This window comes from Erinaceus europaeus, chromosome 6 (assembly GCF_950295315.1).
Source record: "Erinaceus europaeus chromosome 6, mEriEur2.1, whole genome shotgun sequence".
Classification (NCBI taxonomy): Eukaryota; Metazoa; Chordata; class Mammalia; order Eulipotyphla; family Erinaceidae; genus Erinaceus; species Erinaceus europaeus.
The window spans coordinates 31,963,464-31,988,741 of NC_080167.1; the positions used below are offsets into that span (position 1 = coordinate 31,963,464).

Below are 25,278 nucleotides of genomic sequence, written 5' to 3' on the forward strand. Positions count from 1 at the left end.
AGAAGTGTAATTGATCCTGGTAAAACATGTACAAGGCCCCATCATCACGAACAATAACAGATTGGTGCCAATAACAGATTGATGCTTGGGGAGAGGGCAAATCGGTGAAGATAGTCAAAAGGTACTTCCATGCACAAAACAAAGAAGACTCATAAAATCTGATGATTAGGGAGTCCGGCGGTAGTGCAGCAGGCTAAGCGCATGCAAGGACCAGCATAAGAATCACAGTTCGAGCCCCGGCTTCCCACCTGCAAGGGAGTCGCTTCACAGGTGGTGAATTAGATCTGCAGGTGTCTGTCTTTCTCTCCCCCTCTCTGTCTTCCCTTCCTCTCTCCATTTCTCTCTGTCCTATCCAACAATGGCGACAGCAATAACAACAACAACAATAACTACAATAATAAAACACAAGGGCAACAAAAGGGAATAAATAAGGAAATATTTTTTTAAATGTCTGATGACTATATTTATCTCTACTGTTTTGCAGACTTGAAAGTTATTGAGTAGCTCTTAGATACTTCCATCACAAGAAAAAAATTGTAACTATATTAGAAGATAGATATTAACTAAAGTTAAGGTAATCATTTAACAATATATCAATCTGGAGCGACAAAAGTGCAGAAGTGTTGCTAATATTTAATATGAGATCTGTTGAACTAATCATGGTTGAGGTTGATTATACTATTATTATTTTTAGAAGAATGTTTACTTTTTCCCCCACAGAAAATATTAACTGATTCCAACCTGTATTGGTATAAGTTACTGACTGGGACTACACTGAAAGTCAGTTCAATGTTAAGGTAATTTTTATCTTATAATTACATGAATGTATATAGTAACCCATGTGTGTGAATAATAAGAAAAATCACTATAATGAGAAATGGTTGTAAACTTTTTAAAAATATTTATTCATTCCCTTTTATTGCCCTTGTTGTTTGATTATTATAGTTATTATTGTTGTCGTCATTGTTGGATAGGACAGAGAGAAATGGAGAGAGGAGGGGAAGACAGAGGGGTAGAAAAAGACAGACACCTGCAAACCTGCTTCACCGCCTGTGAAGCGACACCCTGCAGGTGGGAACCCGGGGGCTTAAACCGGGATCCTTACACTCGTCCTTGAGTGTTGCACCAGGTATGCTTAACCTGCTGCGCTACCAACCGACTCCCGGTTGTAAACTTTTATGTTACATTTCTTGGGATGAGATGAGCAATTTTTTAATAGGGTTTGGTAGTTAAAGTTAAATCGTTAAGTTGACAAATTTGAGTGACAGGCAAGTTTTCTGGAATACATTAAGTCCACCTAAGTATTTCTTCATAAGGAAATAATCATGCTAGACAGAAACACTGGCTTCATATATAGAGAGAAGTACATATTTCATGTGAGCAACTGGCAGAACCCCCAGTACAGAGAAGAGTAGGTGTTGTTTCCCAATGACATCTTTGTCTCTTTTTTTTTACTCTGATTTTTTTTAATTGGGGAATTAATGCTTTACATTCAACAGTAAGTACAATAGTTTGTACATGCATAACATTGCCCAGTTTCCCATATAACAATACAACCCCCACTAGGTCCTCTGACATTCTTCTTGGACCTGATTTCTCCCCACCCACCCACCTCCACCCCAGAGTCTTTTAATTTGGTGCAATACGCCAATTCCATTTCAGGTTCTACTTCTGTTTTCTTTTCTGATCTTGTTTTTCAACCTCTGCCTGAGAGTGAGATCATCCCATCCATATTCATCCTTCTGTTTATGACTTATTTCACTCAACATGAATTTTTCAAGGTCCATCCAAGATCGGCTGAAAACGGTGAAGTCACCATTTTTTACAACTGAGTAGTATTCCATTGTGTATATATACAACTTGCTCAGCCACTCATCTGTTGTTGGACACCTGGGTTGCTTCCAGGTTTTGGCTATTACAAATTGTGCTGCCAAGAACATATGTGTACACAGATCTTTTTGGATGGATATGTTGGGTTCCTTAGGAAATATCCCCAAGAGAGGAATTGCAGGGTCATAGGGTAGGTCCATTTCTAGCCTTCTGAGAGTTCTCCAAACTGTTCTCCACAGAGGTTGGACCAATTGACATTCCCACCAGCAGTGTAGGAGGGTTCCATTGACCCCACACCCTCTCCAGCATTTGCTGCTGTTACCTTTTCTGATGTATGACATTCTCACAGGAGTGAAGTGGTATCTCATTGTTGTCTTGATTTACATTTCTGTGTGCATGTCTTAATGCTATGGTTAGAAAATGTTAGTTGCTCTTCCCAGAACTCAAAGATCATCTTCCAAGAAAAAAAAGTTCCGGAGGCGGAGCTACGAGCAGCAGATCACTTTCTCTCCTCTCCTCTCCTCTCCCGGATCAACTAGGAATACCAAAGGAGACCACCCGGGACCGAAACAAGACAGGACTAGATGACCACAGAAACCCAGTAAATCACCCGTGAGTACAAACACGTGTGGCTGGTGACAGAGAGGAGAGAGGAGCCTAAGGAGAGATTAAGTGACTGCTAACAGTTCAGCAGTTTATCAGTTGAGACACCACCTCCAGTCTGCTCCACCAACAAGGGGACAGCTTAAGGGAGGAGAGGACTCCCCAGAGACTCACCAAGTGCAACTCTGAGTCTCCATTGCTACTACCCTCAGAATCTGGAGCAGCGACAGGAAGGGACACCAGGGGACAGAGATCTAACCAGGAATCTCAGGAGAAGACCTATACCTCGGTGGCATAGCTGAGGGGCTGTGAAAGTCTCTTTGCATAACCACTGGATTATCTCTGCCACACCCTGCTTTATCTCTTGGTCAGGAGTCAGTGATTAAGCTAAGAAGCCTATTGATAGTTTAAAAGCCCTCAGGCTCCCATAGCCTACAGGGAAGGAAAAAAAAAAAGAAAGAAGCTTTTAAGCCACTGAGCTCCAACTCAGGGATTGAAATAACTGTTAACTTCCACCACTGTGAACCCTTTAATTAACTTACTTAGACACAAGTCAATCCAGGCAATAGTGATCAATAATTTGAAAAGTACTGATAAAGGGAACTCATAGCATAATATATAAAATGGTTAAAACAACAAGAAAAAATATTGGAGAATCGAACCAGGACAAGAGTCCAGCTAAACGTCCTCCAGAGGGTGAAGCACAAAATAACGAGTTCAACATCCAAACATTAGCTAAGGAAATAAAACAGAAGTGAGTAAAGAATTTGAAAAAATTGTAATCAGAAATACAGGAACAACATATGAGACTATGGAAGAAAATACTAATTATCTCATGGTTATTAGAGAGCTGAAAGCTGAAATCGCTGAGCTAAGAAGGCAACTAGCTGAACAAGCTAAAACAGTATCAGAGCAGGGAAACAAAATAGATGAACTCCAGAAAACAGTAGAGGGCAAAGAGAATAGAATCTATGAGGCTGAAGACAGAATTAGCAAGATTGAGGATGAATTAGAGACAACTAAAAAAGAAGTAAGAGATCTCAAAAAGAGATTAAGAGATGCTGAAAACAGCAACAGAGTCCTATGGGATGACTTCAAAAGAAATAATATACGCATTATTGGCATACCAGAGGAAGAAAGAGAAGCAGAGGAAGAAAGCATTTTCCAGGCCATAGTAGCTGAAAACTTCTCTAGTCTAGACAACATCAAAGACATAAAAATTCAAGAAGCCCAGAGGGTCCCAAACAGAATTAACCCAGATCTAAGAAACCAAGACATATCATACTTAGAATGGAAAGGAATAAGGATAAAGAAAGGATCCTGAAGGCTGCAAGAGAAAACAAAGAGTCACCTACAAAGGAAAACCCATAAGATTAGCAGCAGACTTCTCCATACAAACACTACAGGCCAGAAGAGAATGGCAAGATATCTATCGAGTGCTCAATGAGAAAGGCTTTCAGCCAAGAATACTATATCCTGCTAGACTGTCATTCAGACTAGATGGAAGCATCAAAACCTTCTCAGACAAGTAACAGTTGAAGGAAGCAACCATCACCAAGCCTGCCCTGAAAGAAGTTCTGAAAGGTCTCCAATAAACAACCAGACCACCACAAATAGGACATATATCAAAACACTCTAAAACTCCACAAGAATGGCGTTAAAATATCTTCAATCTTCGATATCAATAAATGTCAGTGGCCTGAATTCACCTATTAAAAGACACAGAGTAGGAAGATGGATCAGAAAACACAACTCAACAAAATGCTGTCTACAGAAAACCCACCTAACTCAACAAGACAAACACAGACTTAAAGTGAAAGGATGGAAAACTATCATACAAGCCAATGGCCCACAAAAAAGGGCAGGAACAGCTATTCTCATATCTGAATGATAGACTTTAAAATAGATAAGATTAAAAAAGATAGGAATGGACACTACTTAATGCTCAGAGGATCAGTCAATCTAGACGACTTAACAATTATTAACATCTATGCACCCAATGAGAAGCTATCTAAATACATCAAACTTCTACTGAAAGAGCTACAGCAATATAGTAACAGCAACACAATCATAGTAGGGGACTTCAACACCCCACTCTCTCAACTTGACAGATCATCCAGGCAGAAAATCAATAAAGACATAAGGGAGCTAAATGAAGAGACAGATAAACTAGAACTATTGGACATTTTCAGAGTCATTCATCCCAAGAAACTGGAATACACATTTTACTCAAATCCACATGGGTCATTCTCAAGGATAGACCATATATTAGGCCACAAAGACAGCATCAGCCAATTCAATTTCAATTTCAATTTCAAGAGCATTGAAATCATCCCAAGCATCTTCTCAGACCACAGTGGAATTAAACTAACACTTAACAATCAACAAAAGATTGGTAACAGTGCCAAAATGTGGAAGCTCAACAGTACACTTCTTAACAACTTCTGGGTCAAAGAGAAAATCAAGGAAGAAATCAAAATGTTTTGAGACTTCAATGAAAATGAAGACACAAGCTATCAAAATATTTGGGACACAGCTAAAGCAGTCCTAAGAGGGAAGTTCATAGCTATACAAGCACACATTAGGAAACAAGAAAAAGCACAAATAAACAGTCTGGTTGCACAACTTAAAGACCTAGAAGAAGAACAACAAAGGAACCCTAAAGCAACCAGAAGGACAGAAATAACTAAAGTTAGGGCAGAAATAAATAACATTGAGAATAAGAAAACCATACAAAAGACCAACGAAAGTAAATGTTGGTTCTTCGAAAGAGTAAACAAAATCGACAAAGCTTTAGCCAGACTCACAAAACAAAAAAGGGAGAAGACCCAAATAAATCGGATAGTAAATGAAAGAGGAGATATCACAACAGACATCGCAGAAATTCAACATATCATGCGAGGATTCTATGAACAACTATATGCCACCAAGCTAGAGAACCTGGAAGAAATGGACGATTTCCTAGATACCTACCAACTTCCAAAACTAAGTAAAGAGGAAGTGGATAACATGAACAGGCCCTTCACAGCTAATGAAATTGAAACAGTTATCAAAAATCTCCCCAAAAATAAAAGTTTGGACCAGATGGTTTTACAAATGAATTCTACAAAACTTTCAAAGAAGAACTAATACCTCTACTTTTAAAAGTCTTCCAGAAGATTGAAGACACTGGAATACTCCCTGCCAGCTTCTATGAAGCCAACATCACCCTGATACCAAAAGCAGACAGGGACACAGCCAAAAAAGAAAACTACAGACCAATATCTCTGATGAACATAAATGTGAAAATATTGAACAAAATTCTAGCCAACCAGATACAGCAGTATATCAAAAAGATTGTTCATCATGACCAAGTGGGGTTTATCCCAGGCATGCAAGGTTGGTTTAATATACATAAATCAATCAATGTGATCCACCACATCAACAAAAGCAAGACCAAAAACCACATGGTCATATAAATAGATGCAGAGAAAGCCTTTGACAAAATACAATATCCCTTAATGATCAAAACACTACAAAAAATGGGAATAGATGGAAAATTCCTCAAGATAGTGGAGTCTATATATAGCAAACCTACAGCCAACATCATACTCAATGGTGAAAAACTGGAAGCATTCCCACTCAGATCAGGTACTAGACAGGGATGCCCACTATCACCATTACTATTCAACACAGTGTTGGAAATTCTTGCCATAGCAATCAGGCAGGAGCAAGGCATTAAAGGGATACAGATTGGAAGAGAACAAGTCAAACTCTTCCTATTTGCAGATGACATGATAGTATACATGGAAAAACCTAAGGAATCCAGCAAGAAGTTTTTGGAAATCATCAGGCAATACAGTAAGGTGTCAGGCTACAAAATTAACATTCAAAAGTCAGTGGCATTCCTCTATGCAAACACTAAGCTAGAAGAAATTGAAATCCAGAAATCAATTCCTTTTACTATAGCAACAAAAACAATAAAATATCTAGGAGTAAACCTAACCAAAGAAGTGAAAGACTTCTATACTGAAAATTATGAGTCACTACTCAAAGAAATTGAAAAAGACACAAAAAAGTGGAAAGATATTCCATGTTCATGGGTTGGAAGAATTAACATCATCAAAATGAATATATTACCCAGAGCCATCTACAAATTTAATGCTATCCCCATCAAGATCCCAAGCACATTTTTTAGGAGAATAGAAAAAATGCTACAAATGTTTATCTGGAACCAGAAAAGACCTAGAATTGCCAAAACAATCTTGAGGAAAAAAAGAACAGAACTGGAGGCATCACACTCCCAGATCTCAAACTGTATTATAGGGCCATTGTCATCAAAACTGCTTGGTACTGGAACATGAATAGACACACTGACCAGTGGAATAGAATTGAGAGCCCAGAAATGAGGCCACACACCTATGAACATTTAATCTTTGACAAAGGGGCCCAGACTATTACATGGGGAAAGCAGAGTCTCTTTAACAAATGGTGTTGGAAACAATGGATTGAAACATGCAGAAGAATGAAACTGAATCACTGTATTTCACTGAATACAAAAGTAAATTTCAAGTGGATCAAGGACTTGGATGTTAGACCACAAACTATCAAATACTTAGAGGAAAATATTGGCAGAACTCTTTTCTGCATAAATTTTAAAGACATTTTCAATGAAACGAATCCAATTACAAAGAAGACTAAGGCAAGTATAAACCTATGGGACTACATCAAATTAAAAAGCTTCTTCACAGCAAAAGAAACCACTACCCAAACCAAGAGACCCCTCACAGAATGGAAGAAGATCTTTACATGTCATACATCAGATAAGAGTTTAATAACCAACATATATAAAGAGCTTGCCAGACTCAACAACAAGACAACAAATAACCCCATCCAAAAATGGGGGGAGGACTTGGACAGAATATTCACCACAGAAGAGATCCAAAAGGCTGAGAAACACATGAAAAAATGCTCCAAGTCTCTGATTGTCAGAGAAATGCAAATCAAGACAACAATGAGATACCACTTCACTCCTGTGAGAATGTCATACATCAGAAAAGGTAACAGCAGCAAATGCTGGAGAGGGTGTGGTGTCAATGGAACCCTCCTGCACTGCTGGTGGGAATGTCAATTGGTCCAACCTCTGTGGAGAACAGTCTGGAGAACTCTCAGAAGGCTAGAAATGGACCTACCCTATGACCCTGCAATTCCTCTCTTGGGGATATATCCTAAGGAACTCAACACATCCATCCAAAAAGATCTGTGTACACATATGTTCTTGGCAGCACAATTTGTAATAGCCAAAACCTGGAAGCAACCCAGGTGTCCAACAACAGATGAGTGGCTGAACAAGTTGTGGTATATATACACAATGGAATACTACTCAGCTGTAAAAAATGGTGACTTCACCATTTTCAGCCGATCTTGGATGGACCTTGAAAAAATCATGTTGAGTGAAATAAGTCAGAAATAGAAGAATGAATATGGGATGATCTCACTCTCAGGCAGAAGTTGAAAAACAAGATCAGAAAAGAAACAAGTAGAACCTGAAATGGAATTGGTGTATTGCACCAAAGTAAAAGACTCTGGGGTGGGTTGGTGGGGAGAATACAGGTCCATGAAGGATGATAAATGACATAGTGGGGGTTGTATTGTTAAATGGGAAACTGGGGAATGTTATGCATGTACAAACTATTGTATTTACTGTTGAATGTAAAACATTAATTCCCGAATAAAGAAATAAATTTAAAAAAAACAAACACACACACACAATCTTTCTGATCACACAAACAAGGCTAACAAGTTAACAAAGATTTTTTACTATCTCTGGAAACAGAATAAAGAAAAGCAGAGTTTCAAAAAAAAGTTTGCAGGTTTATAAAATAGTAATAATCAGCAAAAATATGTTATAAGATAGAGAGAACTTAAAATTTAAAGAACACGATATTGGAGCTGGGGAGACAGCATAGTGGTTATACAAAAAACTTGCATATCTGAGCCTCTGAAATCCCAGGTTCATTCTCCAGCACCACCATATGCCAGAAGTGAGCAATGTTCTGGTCTTTATCTCTGTATCTCTCATTAAAAATAAACTTAACATGGGGGCGGGCGGTCACGCACAGGGTTAAGCATACATTGTGTGAAGTACAGGGACAGACACAAGGATCCCAGTTCAAGCCCCTGGTTCCCCACCAGCAAGGGAATCCCTTCACAAGCGGTGGAGCAGGTCTGCAGGTGTCTCTTTCCCTCCCCCTCTGTCTTTCCCTCCTCTCTCAATTCCTCTCTGTCCTATCCAACAATAAAAACAACATGGAAAAAAATGCCCTCCAGGAGCAGTGGATTTGTAGTGCAGGCACCAAACCCCAGCAATAACCCTGGAGGTCAAAATAAACAAATAAAATAATAATAATAATTTTAAAAAGAAACAGAAGGATGAATATGGGATGATCTCACTCTCAGGCAGAAGTTGAAAAACAAGACCAGAAAAGAAAACACAAGTAGAACCTGAAATGGAATTTGAGTATTGCACCCAAGTAAAAGACTCTGGGGTGGGTGGGTGGAGAGAACACAGGTCCATGAAGGATGATAAATGACATAGTGGAGGTTGTATTGTTAAATGGGAAACTGGGGAATGTTATGCATGTACAAACTATTGTATTTACTGTTGAATGTAAAACATTAATTCCCCAATAAAGAAATAAATTTGAAAAAAAAATCATCTTCCTGTTTATCTTCGTGGACATCTTTTTTTTCCTGTTTTTTGTAACATGTTAAAACACAATTGTTTTGGTTATAACATATTTTTAAAGGAGTGATAGGATTAGTCCTTTAAATGTAAATTCTGTTCATTTGACTCTCTTCAAGGACTGACAGTAATTTTTTTTATTTATTTAAGAAAGGAGACATTAAGAAAACCATAGAATAAGAGGGGTACAATTCCGCACAATTCCCATAACCCGATCTCCACATCCCACCCCTGATAGCCTTCCCATTCTCTGTCTCTCTGGGAGTATGGATCCAGGGTCGTTGTGGGTTGCAGAGGGTAGAAGGTCTGGCTTCTGTAATTGCTTCCCCGCTGAACATGGGCGTTGACTGGTTGATCCATACGCCCAGTCCTGACAGTAATTTCTAAATCTATTCTCTCTTTTAATTTGTCCTTTCCACTTGGTCTATCTTTTAGTAAATCTAAGGTCATTTGGTTGTGTTTAACACTTTATAAATTATGTAAACATTACCAGAATAGCAAAGGGAAACCATATATGTGGTCAATTCACTGATGTTCATGTTGATTTAATAGGGAAATAAAGCAATTTTTTTTGCCTCCAGGGTTATTGCTGGGATTCAGTGCCTGCACCATAATTCCACTGCTCCTGGAGGCCACTTTTCCCCTTTTGTTGCCCTTATTGTTGTAGCCTTGGTGTGGTTATTGTTGATGTTGTTCTTTGTTGGATAGGACAGAGAGAAATGGAGAGAGGAGGGGAAGAAAGAGAGGGGGAGAAAAAGACAGACACCTGCAGACCTGCTTCACACTTGTAGGTGGGGAGCCGGGATCTGGAACCCGTATCCTTATGCTGGTCCTTGCGTTTTGCGCCACATGTGCTTAACCTGCTGCGCTACTGCCCATAAAACACTTTTAATTTGGCCTTCAGTTACTAGAAGTTGATCTTGTTTAGTGTGGGACAGAAAAAAAAAAAAAAAAGTAACTCCTGGCTTTAGGAGACATGTCTTTTTTTCTTAATATTTTATTTATTCATGAGAGGGATAGGAGGAGAGAGAAAGAACCAGACATCACTCTGGCTGGCAGGGACTGAATTTAGGACCTCATGCTTAAGAGTCCAACATTTTATCCACTGTGCCATCTCCCAGACCATGGAGACACAAGTCTTTATGCACCTCAAGTATTAGTTAATCCATCAAGTGCTGCTAATCATATAATCTTAAGTATTTGGAAGGGTGGCCTGGAAAGTTTTGCATGAGGCCAAGTGTTAAACTTTCAAGTATGAGGTCCTGAGTTCCATTTCCAGAGCAACACATACCAGAGAGATGTTCCAGCCTCTCTATCTGGGTCTGTTTTGGCCTATCTCAGTCTTTCACTCCCTGAAAAATAAATTTAAAAGATCTCTCCAACTTAAAAAAAAAAAAAGAATTGGAAGGTGCATTGCTTTATACTTGTTTCACCTTCTTTGTATGAGTACAAAATAGTCCCCACTTCCTAGTGCTGCTGTGAGGATTAAATGAGTTAATATTTGTAAAATGCTTAGAACTGAGATTGGTACATAATAGTGACTGCCACATAAGTGCTCATAAGATAAATTCTTGCATGATAGCATGGCTCTTCTCTAAGACAACTGAATAAGCAAAGAGATTTTTTTATTTATAAAATAAAATATATTGACAAGACCATAGAGGGGAACAATTCCACATAATTTCCACTAACAGAGTTCCATATCGATGCCCTCCCTTGAAAGCTTTCCTATTCTTTGTCTCTCTGGGAGCATGAACCCAGGACCACTATGGGGTGCAGAAGGTAGAAGGTCTGGCTTCTGTAATTGCTTCTCTGCTGAACATGGGCATTGGCAGGTCGATCCATATTCCTAGCCTGTCTAGCTTTCCCTAGTGGGAGAGGGCTCTAGAGAGGTGGGACTCAAGAGTACACTGGTGAGGTCATCTGCTGGGGGAAGTCAGGTTGGAATCATGGTAGTATCTGCAACTTGGTGTCTGAAGGAGCATTTAGATATAAAGAACAAATTGTTTAATAATCAGGAACCTAAAGGCAAGAATATAACAGATGAGGTTTGGGGTCTCCATTTTGGAAAAGGCTAGTAGGTCTATTTTAGGTATATTCCAAGGCCCATGACTTTACTAATTTTTGCCTGAGGCTGACAGCTGACATGCAGGTGGGCTAAAGGTATTGTCTGAGGAGATGTTATCAGAATTGGAAATAGGACTAGAAAGCTGTATCAGGGAAGAGAGTAGCTCTCAAATATGGGAGAAGTATGTAAGTATCATTAACTGTTAACCCCATTGATTTGACCTGGGGCCTATATTCTGTGCAGGAGCATATGTAACATTTACATCCATGTACATTTGAATTCACATTCTATGGTTATAGCTAGGAGCATTCAAGACTGCACTCATTGCCAGATCCATCTTCCTCAAGTGGTATTTTGGTCCAACCTCCCTTCAGAAAATGGGGCAGTCCCTACCATTGTTAATCCACATTGAGGGCAAGATCCTATAAGGACCCATAAAGGGGTTCACTATATTGTTCCTGATGGAGATGACCAGTGACAGTGGAGACAGGAATCTGTTAGAGGTATAGGCCCATCACGTGGGGGATCCAAGGATTCCCTAACTAGGGCTCCGAAAGTTGAGATGTCCTTGTAGTAACCAAAAAAGCAATCATTAAAGTATGCTTGTCTCTTGCCCTTATCCAGATTTTGTAGTCCTTACTTTGTGTGTCAAAGTTAACCTGGGAGTGACTGAGGGAAGTGAAATAGGAAGTAGATGAGGAAAGTATATATCTCTATATTTCTTTTTTTTTTTTTCTCCAGGGTTATTGCTGGGCTTGGTGCTTGCACCATGAATCCACCGCTCCTGGAGGACATTTTTCCCCCTTTTGTTGCCCTTGTTGTTGTAGCCTCTTTGTGGTTATTATTATTGTCATAGTTGATGTTGTTCGTTGTTGGATAGGACAGAGAGAAATGGACAGAGGAGGGGAAGATAGTGAGGGGGAGAGAAAGATAGACACCTGCAGACCTGCTTCACCACCTGTGAAGCGACTCCCTTGCAGGTGGGGAGCCGGGGGCTGGAACCAGGATCCTTACTCCGGTCCTTGCACTTTGCACCACATGCTTAACCCACTGCGCCATCACCCAACCCCATATATATTAGAAACTATGTTGTCTTTTTTAGGTCTTTCTACTTGTTTGCTGTACTTTTTGGGTCACTGAAAACTATTGTTTAAGGTATATATTTTCCCCTAATTTATGGATACATGTGCACATGAAGCAAAGAGATTTTTAAAAAACATTTATTTATTCCCTTTTGTTGCCCTTGTTTTTTTATTGTTGTAGTTATTATTGTTGTTGTTGATGTCATCATTGTTAGGACAGACAGAAATTGAGAGAGGAGGGGAAGACAGAGGGGGAGAGAAAGACAGACACCTGTAGACTTGCTTCACCGCATGTGAAGTGACTACTCTGCAGGTAGGGAGCTGGGGGCTCAAACCAGGATCCTTATGCTGGTTCTTGCGCTTTGTGCCATATGTGCTTAACCTACTGTGCTACCACCCAACTCCCAGCAAAGAGTTTTTTATGACTGAGACTCAGAAGCCTCAGGTTCAGTCCTTTGCATTATCATCAGACAAAGACAAAAGGTGAGAAGTGCTTTGATTAGAAAAATAATAATAGTAAAAGTATTTTACCATTCTGAAAAAAAAAGAAAGAAAATAATCTATAAATTAATTTGCTTGGATCTCAACTGATGGAAAGGACAAAACTAGCACTTTCCCTTTTCTTTGCTGTCATCTTATCCTGCCCAACATTCTCTTATGAAATTACTCTGAACTCTTAAGTTGTCTTTATTTGTTTATATGTCCACCTACACACCTTCTGCGCTTAAGTAGTCTAAGTAATTTGTGTGCCAAGAACAGAAAGGCACCAACATACTTTCAATACATTTTCTGAACAATTGTAATTATAGTACCATCTAAAGCAGTGGCATTTCACTGTATTTAACTAAGTTCTGAGAAGACTGGCCACACATTGATTACAGAAAGGTAGAATGTTGGTTTGGTATTTGAAGCTTAGTATCCCAAAGGACAAATCAAGTCAATTGGAATGAAGTTCTCTTTCATTGAATTGGATCTATAGGAAACTGTTGATAGAGCAGAAAGACAGCTTTAAGTTGCATGCAGTTGATGAATAGCTTTTGTTTTTTGATTTGGGCTGGTTTGTTTTGTTGTTTTTTGGTTTTTTGTTTTTTCCTAAAAAGTGTTTTGTAACAATTCCCTATATTCTTCTGCCTTTGACACACAGATTTCAGCTCTTGTTGATCTGGAAAGCTTTCATTTTCAGGGCTCGCATAGTTATTTGCAGTCTATTCCAAAACCAGTACAGCAACTTTCATGTTAGCAGATGTACAGTAAAGACTGTAATAATCTAAATCACAGTATTTTGAAAAATTCTTAAAACAAATGGCAGACAGAAACACCATGTCCTATAGTTTAAAAAGAATTGTTCACCAACCACGCTTATCGGTATAAACAAGACATTTCTTTAATTGAAAGTCCCTTTTGTAGTAATTCTCATTTGTCACCAAAATCCAGTTCCCAGATGTAGTTCTATCATCTTGAATTTAATTCAGTTCTCTGAAGATGAGTTATTGGAACCACCAACACCTATTACTTTATTTAACTGGTAATCAGAAATTTCTTCACTAAGTTCTTTTTTTAAAAAAATATTTATTTTATTTATTTATTCCCTTTTTTTGCCCTTGTTTTATTGTTGTAGTTATTATTGTTGTTGTCGTTGTTGGATAGGACAGAGAGAAATGGAGAGAGGAGGGGAAGACAGAGAGGAGGAGAGAAAGATAGACACCTGCAGACCTGCTTCACCGCCTGTGAAGCGACTCCCCTGCAGGTGGAGAGCCGGGTTGGAACCGGGATCCTTATGCCGGTCCTTGTGCTTTGCGCCACCTGCACTTAACCCGCTGCACTACAGCCCGACTCCCCTTCACTAAGTTCTTAATTCAACGAGATTTCACCAAGTCTTTAAATTTTTTTTTAAATCTACCTTCAGCATCTTTAAATCTGGCCCAAAGGGACAGAGAATTAACATGCAGTATTTCTGTTCTTGACCACTTGAGGTCTTTTTGAACAACACTGTATCGGTGTAACGGAAAAAACAGCTACGGAATCTGACCTAATGTGATGTCTGAATTCAAACTCAGCTCTGTGTTTTAGGCAAAGTACTTCTCACCTTGCAACCTCGTCTACCGCGCTCTTAGAAACGTTTTTCCTAGACAAATAGTATTTGCAGCGTGACCCCCCCAGCTCGGAGACATTCCCGGGCCAGCGTTTTCGCCGGCAGGTGTCGGTCCGGTCCGGCCCAGTACGGTCATCAAGCCAGGCTGCAGCCCAGAGAGCCCCCGCCCTTCCGCTGTTCACGGCCAGGCCGTAGGCGTCGCCGCTCAAGACTCTCTGGGAGGTAACCGCGCGCCGGCCTCTCTACATCCCCCACCCTCCTAGGGCGGAGTTGGCCGCGCGGGAGGAGGGAGAACGCCGGGGATCCGGCGGGGAAGCCCGGCCCAGCCTAGAGAAGGGGAGGTGTCCCGGGCGCCTCTAGTGCTTGCCGTGTGCGCGCCCCCGCCCCCTCGGCTCTCCCCCCGCCCCTTTTCCCCTCGCGCGCCGCCCGCCAGGGTCGCGGTGGGGCCGTGGTGTACGTGCCGACCGCGCAGAGCAAGTGGCGCCCGCAAGCTTTACGCTCCTCCACAAGCCGGGCCGGGCCGGGCCGGGCCGGGCTGGGCCGCCCAGGACGCCAAAGCTGCCGTGGCGGCCGAGAGGGCTGGTCTGGCGTGCACAGGCCCCACGCCAGATTGGGTCTTGAGGTCTGCTGTGCAGGCCGCGCTCCCTGAGTCGCGGCGGCATTGAAAGACCGAGGCTGCCGGCGTAGTGGCATAGCCGGACCGGGAGGACTAGGAAGCGACCGCGCTGGGGCGCTGGCCTCTCTAAGGCCAGGGCCGACGTATGCATGGCGCAGTGACGGCTCCTGCTGCTCCGCCGGCTCCCCGGCTTTGGGCGAGGCCGCCAGGCCTCCACCCCGACCGCTCGACCGCCGCTGCCGCCGCCGCCGCCATGGCTAATGACAGCGGCGGGCCGGGCGGGCCAAGCCCGAGCGAGCGAGATAGGCAGTACTGCGAGCTCTGCGGGAAGATGGAAAACCTGCTGCGCTGCAGCCGCTGCCGCAGTTCCTTCTATTGCAGCAAAGAGCACCAGCGCCAGGACTGGAAGAAGCACAAGCTCGTGTGCCAGGGCAACGAGGGAACCCCGGGCCACGGAGCGAGCCAGCACCAGCAGCCGGGCTCCGCGCCGTCGCCGACCGCTCCTCAGCCCAGGGGTGGTAGGGCTGGGGGCAGGGAAGTCAGGAAGGGGCCGCGGCGCCCGGACAGTGCCGCCGCCGATTCTGCGGGCTCGTCGGCCGCCGGAGACGCCTCTAAGGCAAAGGCGAAAGCCAAGGCCAAGCCGGCGGCGGAGCCCGCGCCGGTCGCGTCCCCGCCGCGCGCGGTTCCCGGCGCCCAGGGCCTGGCCACGGCGGTGGAGCCCGAGCCCACGAAGGAGGAGCCGCTGGCCCGCTCGCCGCTCTGCCAGAAGGCGAACTTGTTGTACCCACCGAGCAGCACGATGGGTGAGGGACTGAGCCACGGCGGCGGCCTGCGGTCCAACGGGCAGACGAAGCCACTGCCGGCGCTGAAGCTAGCGCTGGAGTACATCGTGCCCTGCATGAACAAGCACGGCATCTGTGTGGTGGACGACTTCCTGGGCAAGGAGACTGGGCAGCAGATCGGCGACGAGGTGCGCGCCCTGCACGACACCGGCAAGTTCACTGACGGGCAGCTGGTTAGCCAGAAGAGCGACTCGTCCAAGGACATCCGAGGCGATAAGATCACCTGGATCGAGGGCAAGGAGCCCGGCTGTGAAACCATCGGGCTGCTCATGAGTAGCATGGACGACCTGATCCGCCACTGTAATGGAAAGCTGGGCAACTACAGAATCAATGGCCGGACGAAAGTAAGTGTGTGTCGTGCTGAGGGTTCGCGCCGGACAGACATCCTCTACTGGCGGGCAGCCTCCTGTCGCGGGACACGAATTGCCTGGGGCGAGGAATATTGTTTCTCTGTACATAGGTGATCTTTTGCAGTTACAAGAGTAGATAAGTGTATAGCTCCTTTCTCAGCCCCCACTTCTTCCCACTTACTGCCTGGTTTTCTGGCTAAACTTGAGACTCTCCCGTTCACTTTAGCTGTGTTCTCTCTTCCGTTCAAACCAACCGTGGAGGGGGCCGGAGGGATGGAGTACGACCTAACCCAAGGACTGGTTTTGCGTTTGCATGCTCTCTCAGATTCTCTGTACTCACCTTCTGACTTACGGAGTTCAATGCTGTGTTTAGTTAAGAATGTGACAGCTAGGAAAAGTAAATTGAAAATAAGTGTTTAGACGAAAGACTCGTTCTGGAACGGCTTGACTGCTCCCCTCCCCCTCTTAAATGCAGCGCTTGTCCAGAACTCTTCTTTCCCTGCCTGCTGTTTTGAAACCCACTACAAACCCGAGGGAGAAGTATTTCCGTTTTCAGACCTCTCAGTTTAGGTAGGTTACATTTTTAGCATAGGTTTCCTTTATTTGCTTTAATATAACCCGTCCGTTGGAGAAAAACTGGTTTTTGTAGCTGGAGGGGCGGGTAGCGGTGGTATGGAGCGCAGGATCAAAAACCCTGGAATTGACTCATTATAATGTCTCAATTTGGTGAAATCTCTTTTTCTAGTATTGTTACTCTGCCTCAGCAGAGTCTTCAGTTCTTACCTAATCTAATTCCATTTTTCCTCCTTGTGTAGTAAACAGTGGACTCCATTCTCCATAATACTCTTGCAGTTCTTTTTCATTTTACTCCCCAACTCTTAAATCTCTTCTTTGTATCCAGCTCCACTCCAGACCACCCTTCTCCAGCCTTCTCCATCTTCAGTCTGCCTGATGTTGAGTTTGGGGAGGTTGTTTTAGGGAGATCATCGCACGTGCGTGTCTGTACACACACAATAACCTTTCCCAGAAGTTCTTTTGTGTATGGCAGATAATTTATTTTAATAGTCATTATGTGTGACTCACACGCCCTGTGAAGGCTGAGGAAGCATATGCAATGAGGGAAGTTCTAAACATAAAAATTTTGTTGGGACAAATAGTATGAAGTGTAATTTCTGTTTTAGTACAAAAAAGTGACCAACTGCTTAGAATTAAGCTGGGAAGGGATAAAAGCTGGGTGCCATTAATGATATTTTCATTTATATATTTTTTACATTTGCCACAGATCAGATTTGAATATATGGAGTCTGACCAAACATGCATAGACAAAAGCTTAAGATAATGTTCCAACACTTCTTTGATCTCTTTTCCTTAGCTAATTTAGCTTTCCAAGTTAAGCTACATTTTTTCCTATCTTCCTATTTTCATCTGCTATTCTCAGGGAAGATACAGCAATCATCTACTTTTAGAGCAGTTATTTCTCATTGGATGGCTTTAAAAAAAGATTTATCCTTCCTCAGTGACTGATAAGAATAGTAGTTGAGGTCTTTGACTATAAAAATCATGTGATTATAAACTAAGGAAGGATAGGGCTTTTAACTCTGGATTTGATCTTATGCTTGTATTCATTTTAAAGACATAATATTTAGGGTTTATGAATGGCCTTGGGGAATTATTTTCATCATTGTACTGAAAGAATTGTTGGTAATTTTCTTTGATCATCTAACTTAAGTTTTCCTTTTTTTTTTTTTTTTTTTTTTTTGCCAGAACATTGTTCAGTTCTGATTTATGGTGGTACAGAAGATTGAGTATTGGAACTTGAAACTCAAGCACAGAATCTCTTTATATAACCATTATGCTATCTCCTCAGTTCCTCTATTTTATGTTTTCTTGAAAAGGCACATGAGCACACTTGCTTTGGGGAATGGCAAGGCAATTAAAATACCAGCCACAGCATACTGAGCAGCCACACTGTACTAAGCACCAGGCTAACATGATCGAAATACTAACATGATTACAATAATCTTAAACTAAAGAAGTAGGCAGTATTATTCCTAATTTACACTTAAGGACATTTCAGCTCAGACTTGGCCAAGAGCTACTTGGTTAAGCTTCAAATTTTGCTTACTCCTTGGTCCAACCTATATGGAAAATAGTCTGAAGATGCATTACAATTCTAGAAATGGACCTACCTTATGATCCAGTAGTTCCTCTCCTAGGGGAATCCATGGAGGATTAAAACACCTATCTGAGAAAAACCTATGCACACCAATATTCAGTGTAGCACAGTTTGTAATAGCTCAAACTTGGAAGCAACGCAGATGCTCAATGACAGATGAATGGCTAAGGACATTGTGGTACATATACACAATGGAGTACTATGCAGCTGTTAAAAACGAATGTGGTCATCTCCTTTGCAGAATCATCTCAAGAACTCAAAAGCATCATGTTGAATGAGACAAACCAGAAAGAGAAAGACCAGTATTGAATGATCTCACTTATAGGTGGAACTTAAGACTAAATGACATTAAGGGAAAACAAAAGGTGAAAACTTGAACAGAATATGGTATAGGGAAATGAGAGGTTGTGCCTGTGTTAAAACCTATTCTGTAAGCCATTAACCCTCCAATTAAAAAAAAAGTGCTCATCCAGATTTCAAATTCCATGCCTTTTCTCTACTATATAGACTATATATACTATATATATGTTAGCTGAGATTAGGTTACTTAGCACACTACCTAAACTAAAATCTGATATGCATATTTTGTTGTTATCATAAGGACTAGCCTTATATGTGAATAGTGGTACTTTATGATTGGCCTATGTAAAAAAAAGATATATATATATATATATATATATATATATATATAATTCAAATAATGACTAAAAAGCCATTTCATTATATCAGAAGATGAGCACTGTACCTGATTGCAAAGAGAGTCCTCAGTTTCTTTTTTTTCTTCTAACACCTTATATATTTATGATAGAGACAGAAAAATTAAGAGGAAAAGGGAAAATAGGAAGAGAGAGAAAAACACCTTCAACACTGTTTCACCACTTGTGTAGCTTCCTCCCTGTAGGTGGGAACTAGGAGCTTGAACCCAGATCCTTGTGCAGTGTAATGTGTACACTCTATTAGGTGTGCCACCTCGTGGCCTCTTGAGTTAGTCTTATTATTCATTACTACACTGTAGAGATTTGAAAATTTACTTGCCTCAAATCTGTAGTGTTTTTCTTTTTCTTTTAAATTATTTTATTTATTTAATTATTATCATTGAGAGAGATGCAGAGAGAGAAAGACACAGAGAGAAACACCAGAGCACTGCTCAGCTCTAGCTTATGGTGGTGCAGAGGACTGAACCTGGGACTTTGGAGCCTCAGGCATGAGAATCTCTTAGCATTTTCTGATAAAAAATATGATATTCTTTTTCATTTATATATTCTCTCTTATATGGTGTTTGCATATGTCTCAGGGTCTGATAATCAGATAATGTTTTGCTGGCTATGGCTCATGCAGGGTAGGCTTTGATTTCCCCTAGGTTTCTATTTCAAACTTGCTTATCTGACCACTATTTGTACTACTTTAAAAGAAGAACTACAGGAGAAGGATTAAGTAATACAGAAGAAAAAATGGGAACACAATTATAGCCACTTTCCACTTCCTCTGGTGCTGTTCCTACCCCCTTCTTAAATTGCCCTTTTATCCCGTTATCCTTTCTCACACTCATCCTCCCATTAAGAAATTTGCAGTGGTGCCTAACAGGAAGGAATTCAGGTCTGCTTATTTGTGAAGAATACTGTGTGGGCTATAAGAAGTCATAGGTGCCTTTATTCAGGGTAGTAGAAGAAGAGGAATGAAGAAAGTAAGAGTCATGAGAAAATGTTAAACTGCTGAAGTGGATTTTCATAATCTCTAATGGGGGGGAAAATAAGCCCATCAAAATTAAAATACTAATGTATATATTTTTAGAATGTAATCTGTTCAGTTAAAATGTTTATAAAGGAAAGTTGTAGTAAAATTGAAACCAAATGAACAGCAGATTACATTCCTTTATATTATATTCCTATGCATGTATTTTTACCATTACTGTAACTCAGCCCTGGCTGATTATGACTTTTACAGCAAAGAATAGGATGAGTAAAATTCTGTTGCTTTATTATAGAGATTTGGTGACAGTCCTTTTAGATGTTAAAATAAAACTTCCTTCTTAATCTGCTTCTGCCACTTTCTCTATACTTGTGGTATTCAAGATATTTCTTGAAGAAACTCTTTCAGTGTTTTAATAGCTGTATCAGAATTCAAGGCTTAAGTCATTTATTCTATATGCATAAAGGCTGAAAATAATGCAGCTTTAGTAACACTTTTCATAGTGCTCTACAGTTGGAAAGAGATACTTATGGACTGTCATGTTAAATCGTTTATGACCAAATCAAGTTCATTTTGTAGGGAAATAGTCTATAGAATAGATTCGTTTACATGTTGTTTAGATGTAAGGTAACTCCTTTAATTCTAGAGGATTATTTTAAATTACAAGGCTTATGGGCTTCTCTCTCTTTTTACATGCTTATAATCCTTCATCTACCAACTACCTAATAAAACCACAAAAATACCCTACAAATCTTAGTCACACAGGAAAAGAACATCTAAATTAGGCTGAAAATAGAATTTTACTGCTGTTTCTATAATCTGACCCAGTTGCTTAATCATTCTGAGCTTTATTTACTACATTTTAAAGTGATACTAAATGATACTTGTCTATCCTGCTTCTCAGATTTGCAGTGAAGATTACATATAATCATGCATATGAAAACATTTTATATTGTAAAATACTGAGTAAAACTGCATTTAATGTATTATCCTTTCTTATTAATTTTTCTAATCTTCATGCTCTTTAAGAGTTTAGTGCTTTCCTTTTCTTCCTCTGGTAGAAAAAGAACTGTCACTTACTTTTGACCTAAATTTTGCACAGACCCCATACACAAAACACATAAATTTCTTTAAACATGGAAACTTAAGTCCCAGGGAGGTTAATTAACTTGTCATAAGACTGGTTAGTAGTAAAGCTGATATAATTAATTTCATTCTTATATCTTTAACTTTATGCTACATCTAATAGAAAGGAATTATATTTAACTGATTTTGGTATATTTTACATCATTTTTGAGAATATGTAAAATATGAGCAGTTACTATATCCTTCTCTTTCTTACTCCTATTACTCCATACATCAGACATTGTAGCTTAAATCTTCCTTGTTTAGGAATTCCCTCTCCTAATTAGGGTTGGAAAAGATGATTTCCTTTGGCACTCTTTAGACATTAAAGCTATTTTCCTGAAGCATTTTATCATTAGCTTAGTGGAAACTTTATTTCTACTCTGTATTCCTGACTTAGAAGTTAGTTTTGTTTTTCTTTCCCTGTTTTTACCTATCAAATTTGAAATCTACCTTAGTTCATATTCATATGCTTTTCCACAACCAGCACCTTTCTGATATATCTTTGGGATGTGATCAGCTAAGATTCAGTTTTCCCATTAGATCCTTAAGGCCATTTGTTTTAGTCTCCTTTACATTTGAGCATGTTCTTTGATAATTTTTGAAGATGCATTTTACACTGTGCTGATATTTTATCCCCTTTTCCACTGTGCCTTTGTTTTTGCACTTGAAACATTGTTACTACGGTTTTATATCCTTATCATTATTGAGCCATATTCTGGGTCTGACCTAGAGTTTGAGTCCTTTCTTTTCTTTTCTCTTCTTTCTTTCTTTCGTCCTTCCTTTCTTTCTTTCTTTTTTCTTTTCTTTAATTTCTTCCTCTGGTAGGCCCTGCGTGTGTTGATTTCACCATTCCCAGTTCAGTATTTTCATACTTTATTTTCAGAGAGAGAAGCTTCATTCTGTGCTTTGACACTCCTGGGTTTGCCAAAGCTCAAACCCAGGCCCTATGCATGGCAAGACAGACACCCGATTCCTTGAATTGTTTTTAAGAACAAAGCAAAAGAGGGCTAACAATATATTGATTGTGTTGTTGGAAAAGTCATGACACATTTTTGCATAGAAAAACATCTAAAACATGACTTTTCCAGGAGTTGGCACAGAGGGTTAGCACAGATGGTTAGGCGCACTTGGCACAAAGTGCAAGAACCAGCATTAAGGATTGCGGTTCAAGCCCCTGGCTCCCCACCTGCAGGGGGAGTCGCTTCACAAGCGGTGAAGCAGGTCTGCAGGTGTCTTTCTCTCCCCATCTCTGTCATCCCCTCCTCTTTCCATTTCTCTCTGTCCTCTCCAACAACGACATCAATAACAATAATAATAATAACTACAACAATAAAAAACAAGGGCAACAAAAGGGAATAAATAAATTTTAAAAAATTAAAAAAAAAACATGACTTTTCCAACAACCCAATAGCCTACCTGGATAGCATGTCTGCGTTGTTCCCACTTGGGTGCTGTTGTATCCCCCCCTTCATGTCTCTTTCCCTCTGATTCTATTTGAAAAAGTTGGCCTGGAGCAGTGAAGCCTAGTGGCAACAACAAAAGCTGATAGATGCAGTGCTAACCCCACTTGGATTGTCTGGTCCAATTCCTGTTCTGCCACTTTTATTGGAATGTTTTGGATTTATCACACTTGTTTAGATCCAAGTGAATTGTGACATCCAAATCTGATGTCAAATTCTGAAGAACTTGATTTTATTTATTTATTTTGGATAGAGATGAGGGAAGTTTCATATGAGTGGTCAGCCACTACTGGAGGTGTTTATCTCTCTTCCTCTCTCTCCAGAATCTGAAATAAGATTTAAGTTGGTGATGGCCATAATATATACTCTTATCATGGAGAGATAAGGAACTATACTCATATGACAGCAACTGTCTTTTAAATCATTATTCCCCCAATAAAGTTATTTCAGTAGTTAAAAAAATAGTTAGATTTAAAAAATTAGAAACTGAAAGTGAAATATGAATTATAGAGTCCAGGAATTTAATATCTCAATTTAACTCATACAACTTATATTTAAGATTGATTATATGGGAGCTGGGTTATATGGGAGCACAGAGGGTTAAGCACACATGGCACAAAGTGCAAGGACCAGCATAAGGAGCCAGGTTCGAGCCCGGCTTCCCACCTGCAGGGGAGTCACTTCACAGGCAGTAAGGCAGGTCTGCAGGTATGTCTGTCTTTCTCTCCCCCCTCTGTCTTCCTCTCCTCTCTCCATTTCTCTCTGTCCTATCTAACAATGACAACATCAATAATAACTACGACAACAATAAAAAAAATAAGATTGATTATGTATATATTATTTTTTAAAATTTTTTATTTAAGAAAGGATTAATGAACAAAACCATAAGGTAGGAGGGGTACAACTCCATACAATTCCCACCACCCAATCTCCATAACCCACCCCCTCCCATGATAGCTTTCCCATTCTCTAGCCCTCTGGGAGCATGGACCCAGGGTCATTGAGGGTTGCAGAAGGTAGAAGGTCTGGCTTCTGTAATTGCTTCCCCGCTGAACATGGGCGTTGACTGGTCGGTCCATACTCCCAGTCTGCCTCTCTCTTTCCCTAGTAAGGTGTGTCTCTGGGGAAGCTGAGCTCCAGGACACATTGGTGGGGTCTTCAATCCAGGGAAGCCTGGCCAGCATCCTGGTGGCATCTGGAACCTGGTGATTGAAAAGAGAGTTAACATACGAAGCCAAACAAATTGTTGAGCAATCATGGATCCCAAGCTTGGAATAGTGGAGAGGAAGTGTTAGGGAGGTACTCACTGCAAACTCTAGTGTACTTCTGCTTTCAGGTATATATTTTGCAGTAGTTTATGGATACGTGTGAACATAAGCTCTCTCTCACAGAAACTGGTGTATATCTAGGTTATGGGACTTTGTTAGAAAGTGAACCACCTGAGATGAAATTAGAGTGTACTATAAAAGGAAAGGTCTCACCCGAGTAATGAATCTGAAGGGTTGTCATTCCTCACGTGAAGTCTCTGGACACAGTCTGAGGTGAAGCATGTTGAGGTGGCAATCGTTGTGTTGGTTAGGTTGTGATCGGCAGATGCAATATTATTTGGTAGGGATAGGGAGACGCATACGGGAAAGTGGGCCCTATCCAAGGGTTCCAGGACTGGGGGAAGTAGGGGCTCTATAGTGGCGATGTGAGGTTCCTGCTGTCTTAGGGTTCAAAAAGACAATCGATAGTTAATGTTATCATCACATTAATTGGTAATTGGGTTAACTTTGAAAAGTCCTTTTGTTATGGTTTGCTGTACAGTATCCAGTATCTTGTATATAGCTGTGCTATTGGATGCTTCTAATCTACTTGGTCTAGGCTTTTGAGAGAGTCCGCATATCAAATACACAGCCTATATGTTAAAAAGATTCAGTTTGTGTTTTGAGAAACTTTGAGACATACAACTGATTTTCCCCCTCATATTAATTAACTACTGATTTATATGTCTACATTTTGCTAGGAGTGTACATAAACACCATTCCCACCACCAAAAGACTGTGACCCATCCCTCCCACCCACTCCCACCCCCCCCCCCCACTGGCCCAGGAAGCTACATGTCTACCTCTCACCACAGGGTTTTTACTTTGGTGCCCTACTTACAATTTGATCAGGTCCTGCTTTTAGTTTCCCTTTCAGATCGTCTTACTCAACTTCTGTTGATGAGTGGGATCATCCCATACTCATCTTTATCTTTCTGACTTAGTTCACTTAGCATAATTCCTTCTAGCTCTGTCCAAGATGGGTCAGAGAAGGTGGGTTCATGTATATATTATTAATGCCCCAATAAATAAAATAAATTTTTAAAGAAAAAAGATCAATTTTTCTATAATAAAATCTAAATGGAAAATATCAAGTCTTGCCAGCTAAATAAAGAGGCCTGGTCAAGTGTTTGGAATAATAAAAGATTGATCATGTATTGGGATTTTCACTCATCTCACATCTATAAGTGATAGCTGGGAGTTCTGATTTTATGTGGTTTGTTTCTGTTTTTTTTATTTATTTACTTTGGAGAGAGAGAGAGAGGTAGGTTGATAAACACCTGCACCACTCATGAAGCTTCAGAACGGAAC

The 25,278-nt window shown here is 40.7% G+C and overlaps 1 protein-coding gene across 1 annotated transcript in view; it reads left to right on the forward strand.

Moving 5' to 3' along the window:
* The first annotated feature begins 14,901 nt into the window (after positions 1–14,901).
* EGLN1 (egl-9 family hypoxia inducible factor 1) overlaps positions 14,902–25,278 on the forward strand; it is a 70,290-nt gene continuing 59,913 nt past the window's right edge. Inside the window, exon 1 of the mRNA XM_007538362.3 lies at positions 14,902–16,201. Coding sequence (XP_007538424.2) covers positions 15,161–16,201 — 1,041 coding nt within the window. The 5' untranslated portion in view covers positions 14,902–15,160. The remainder of the gene's footprint in view (positions 16,202–25,278) is intronic.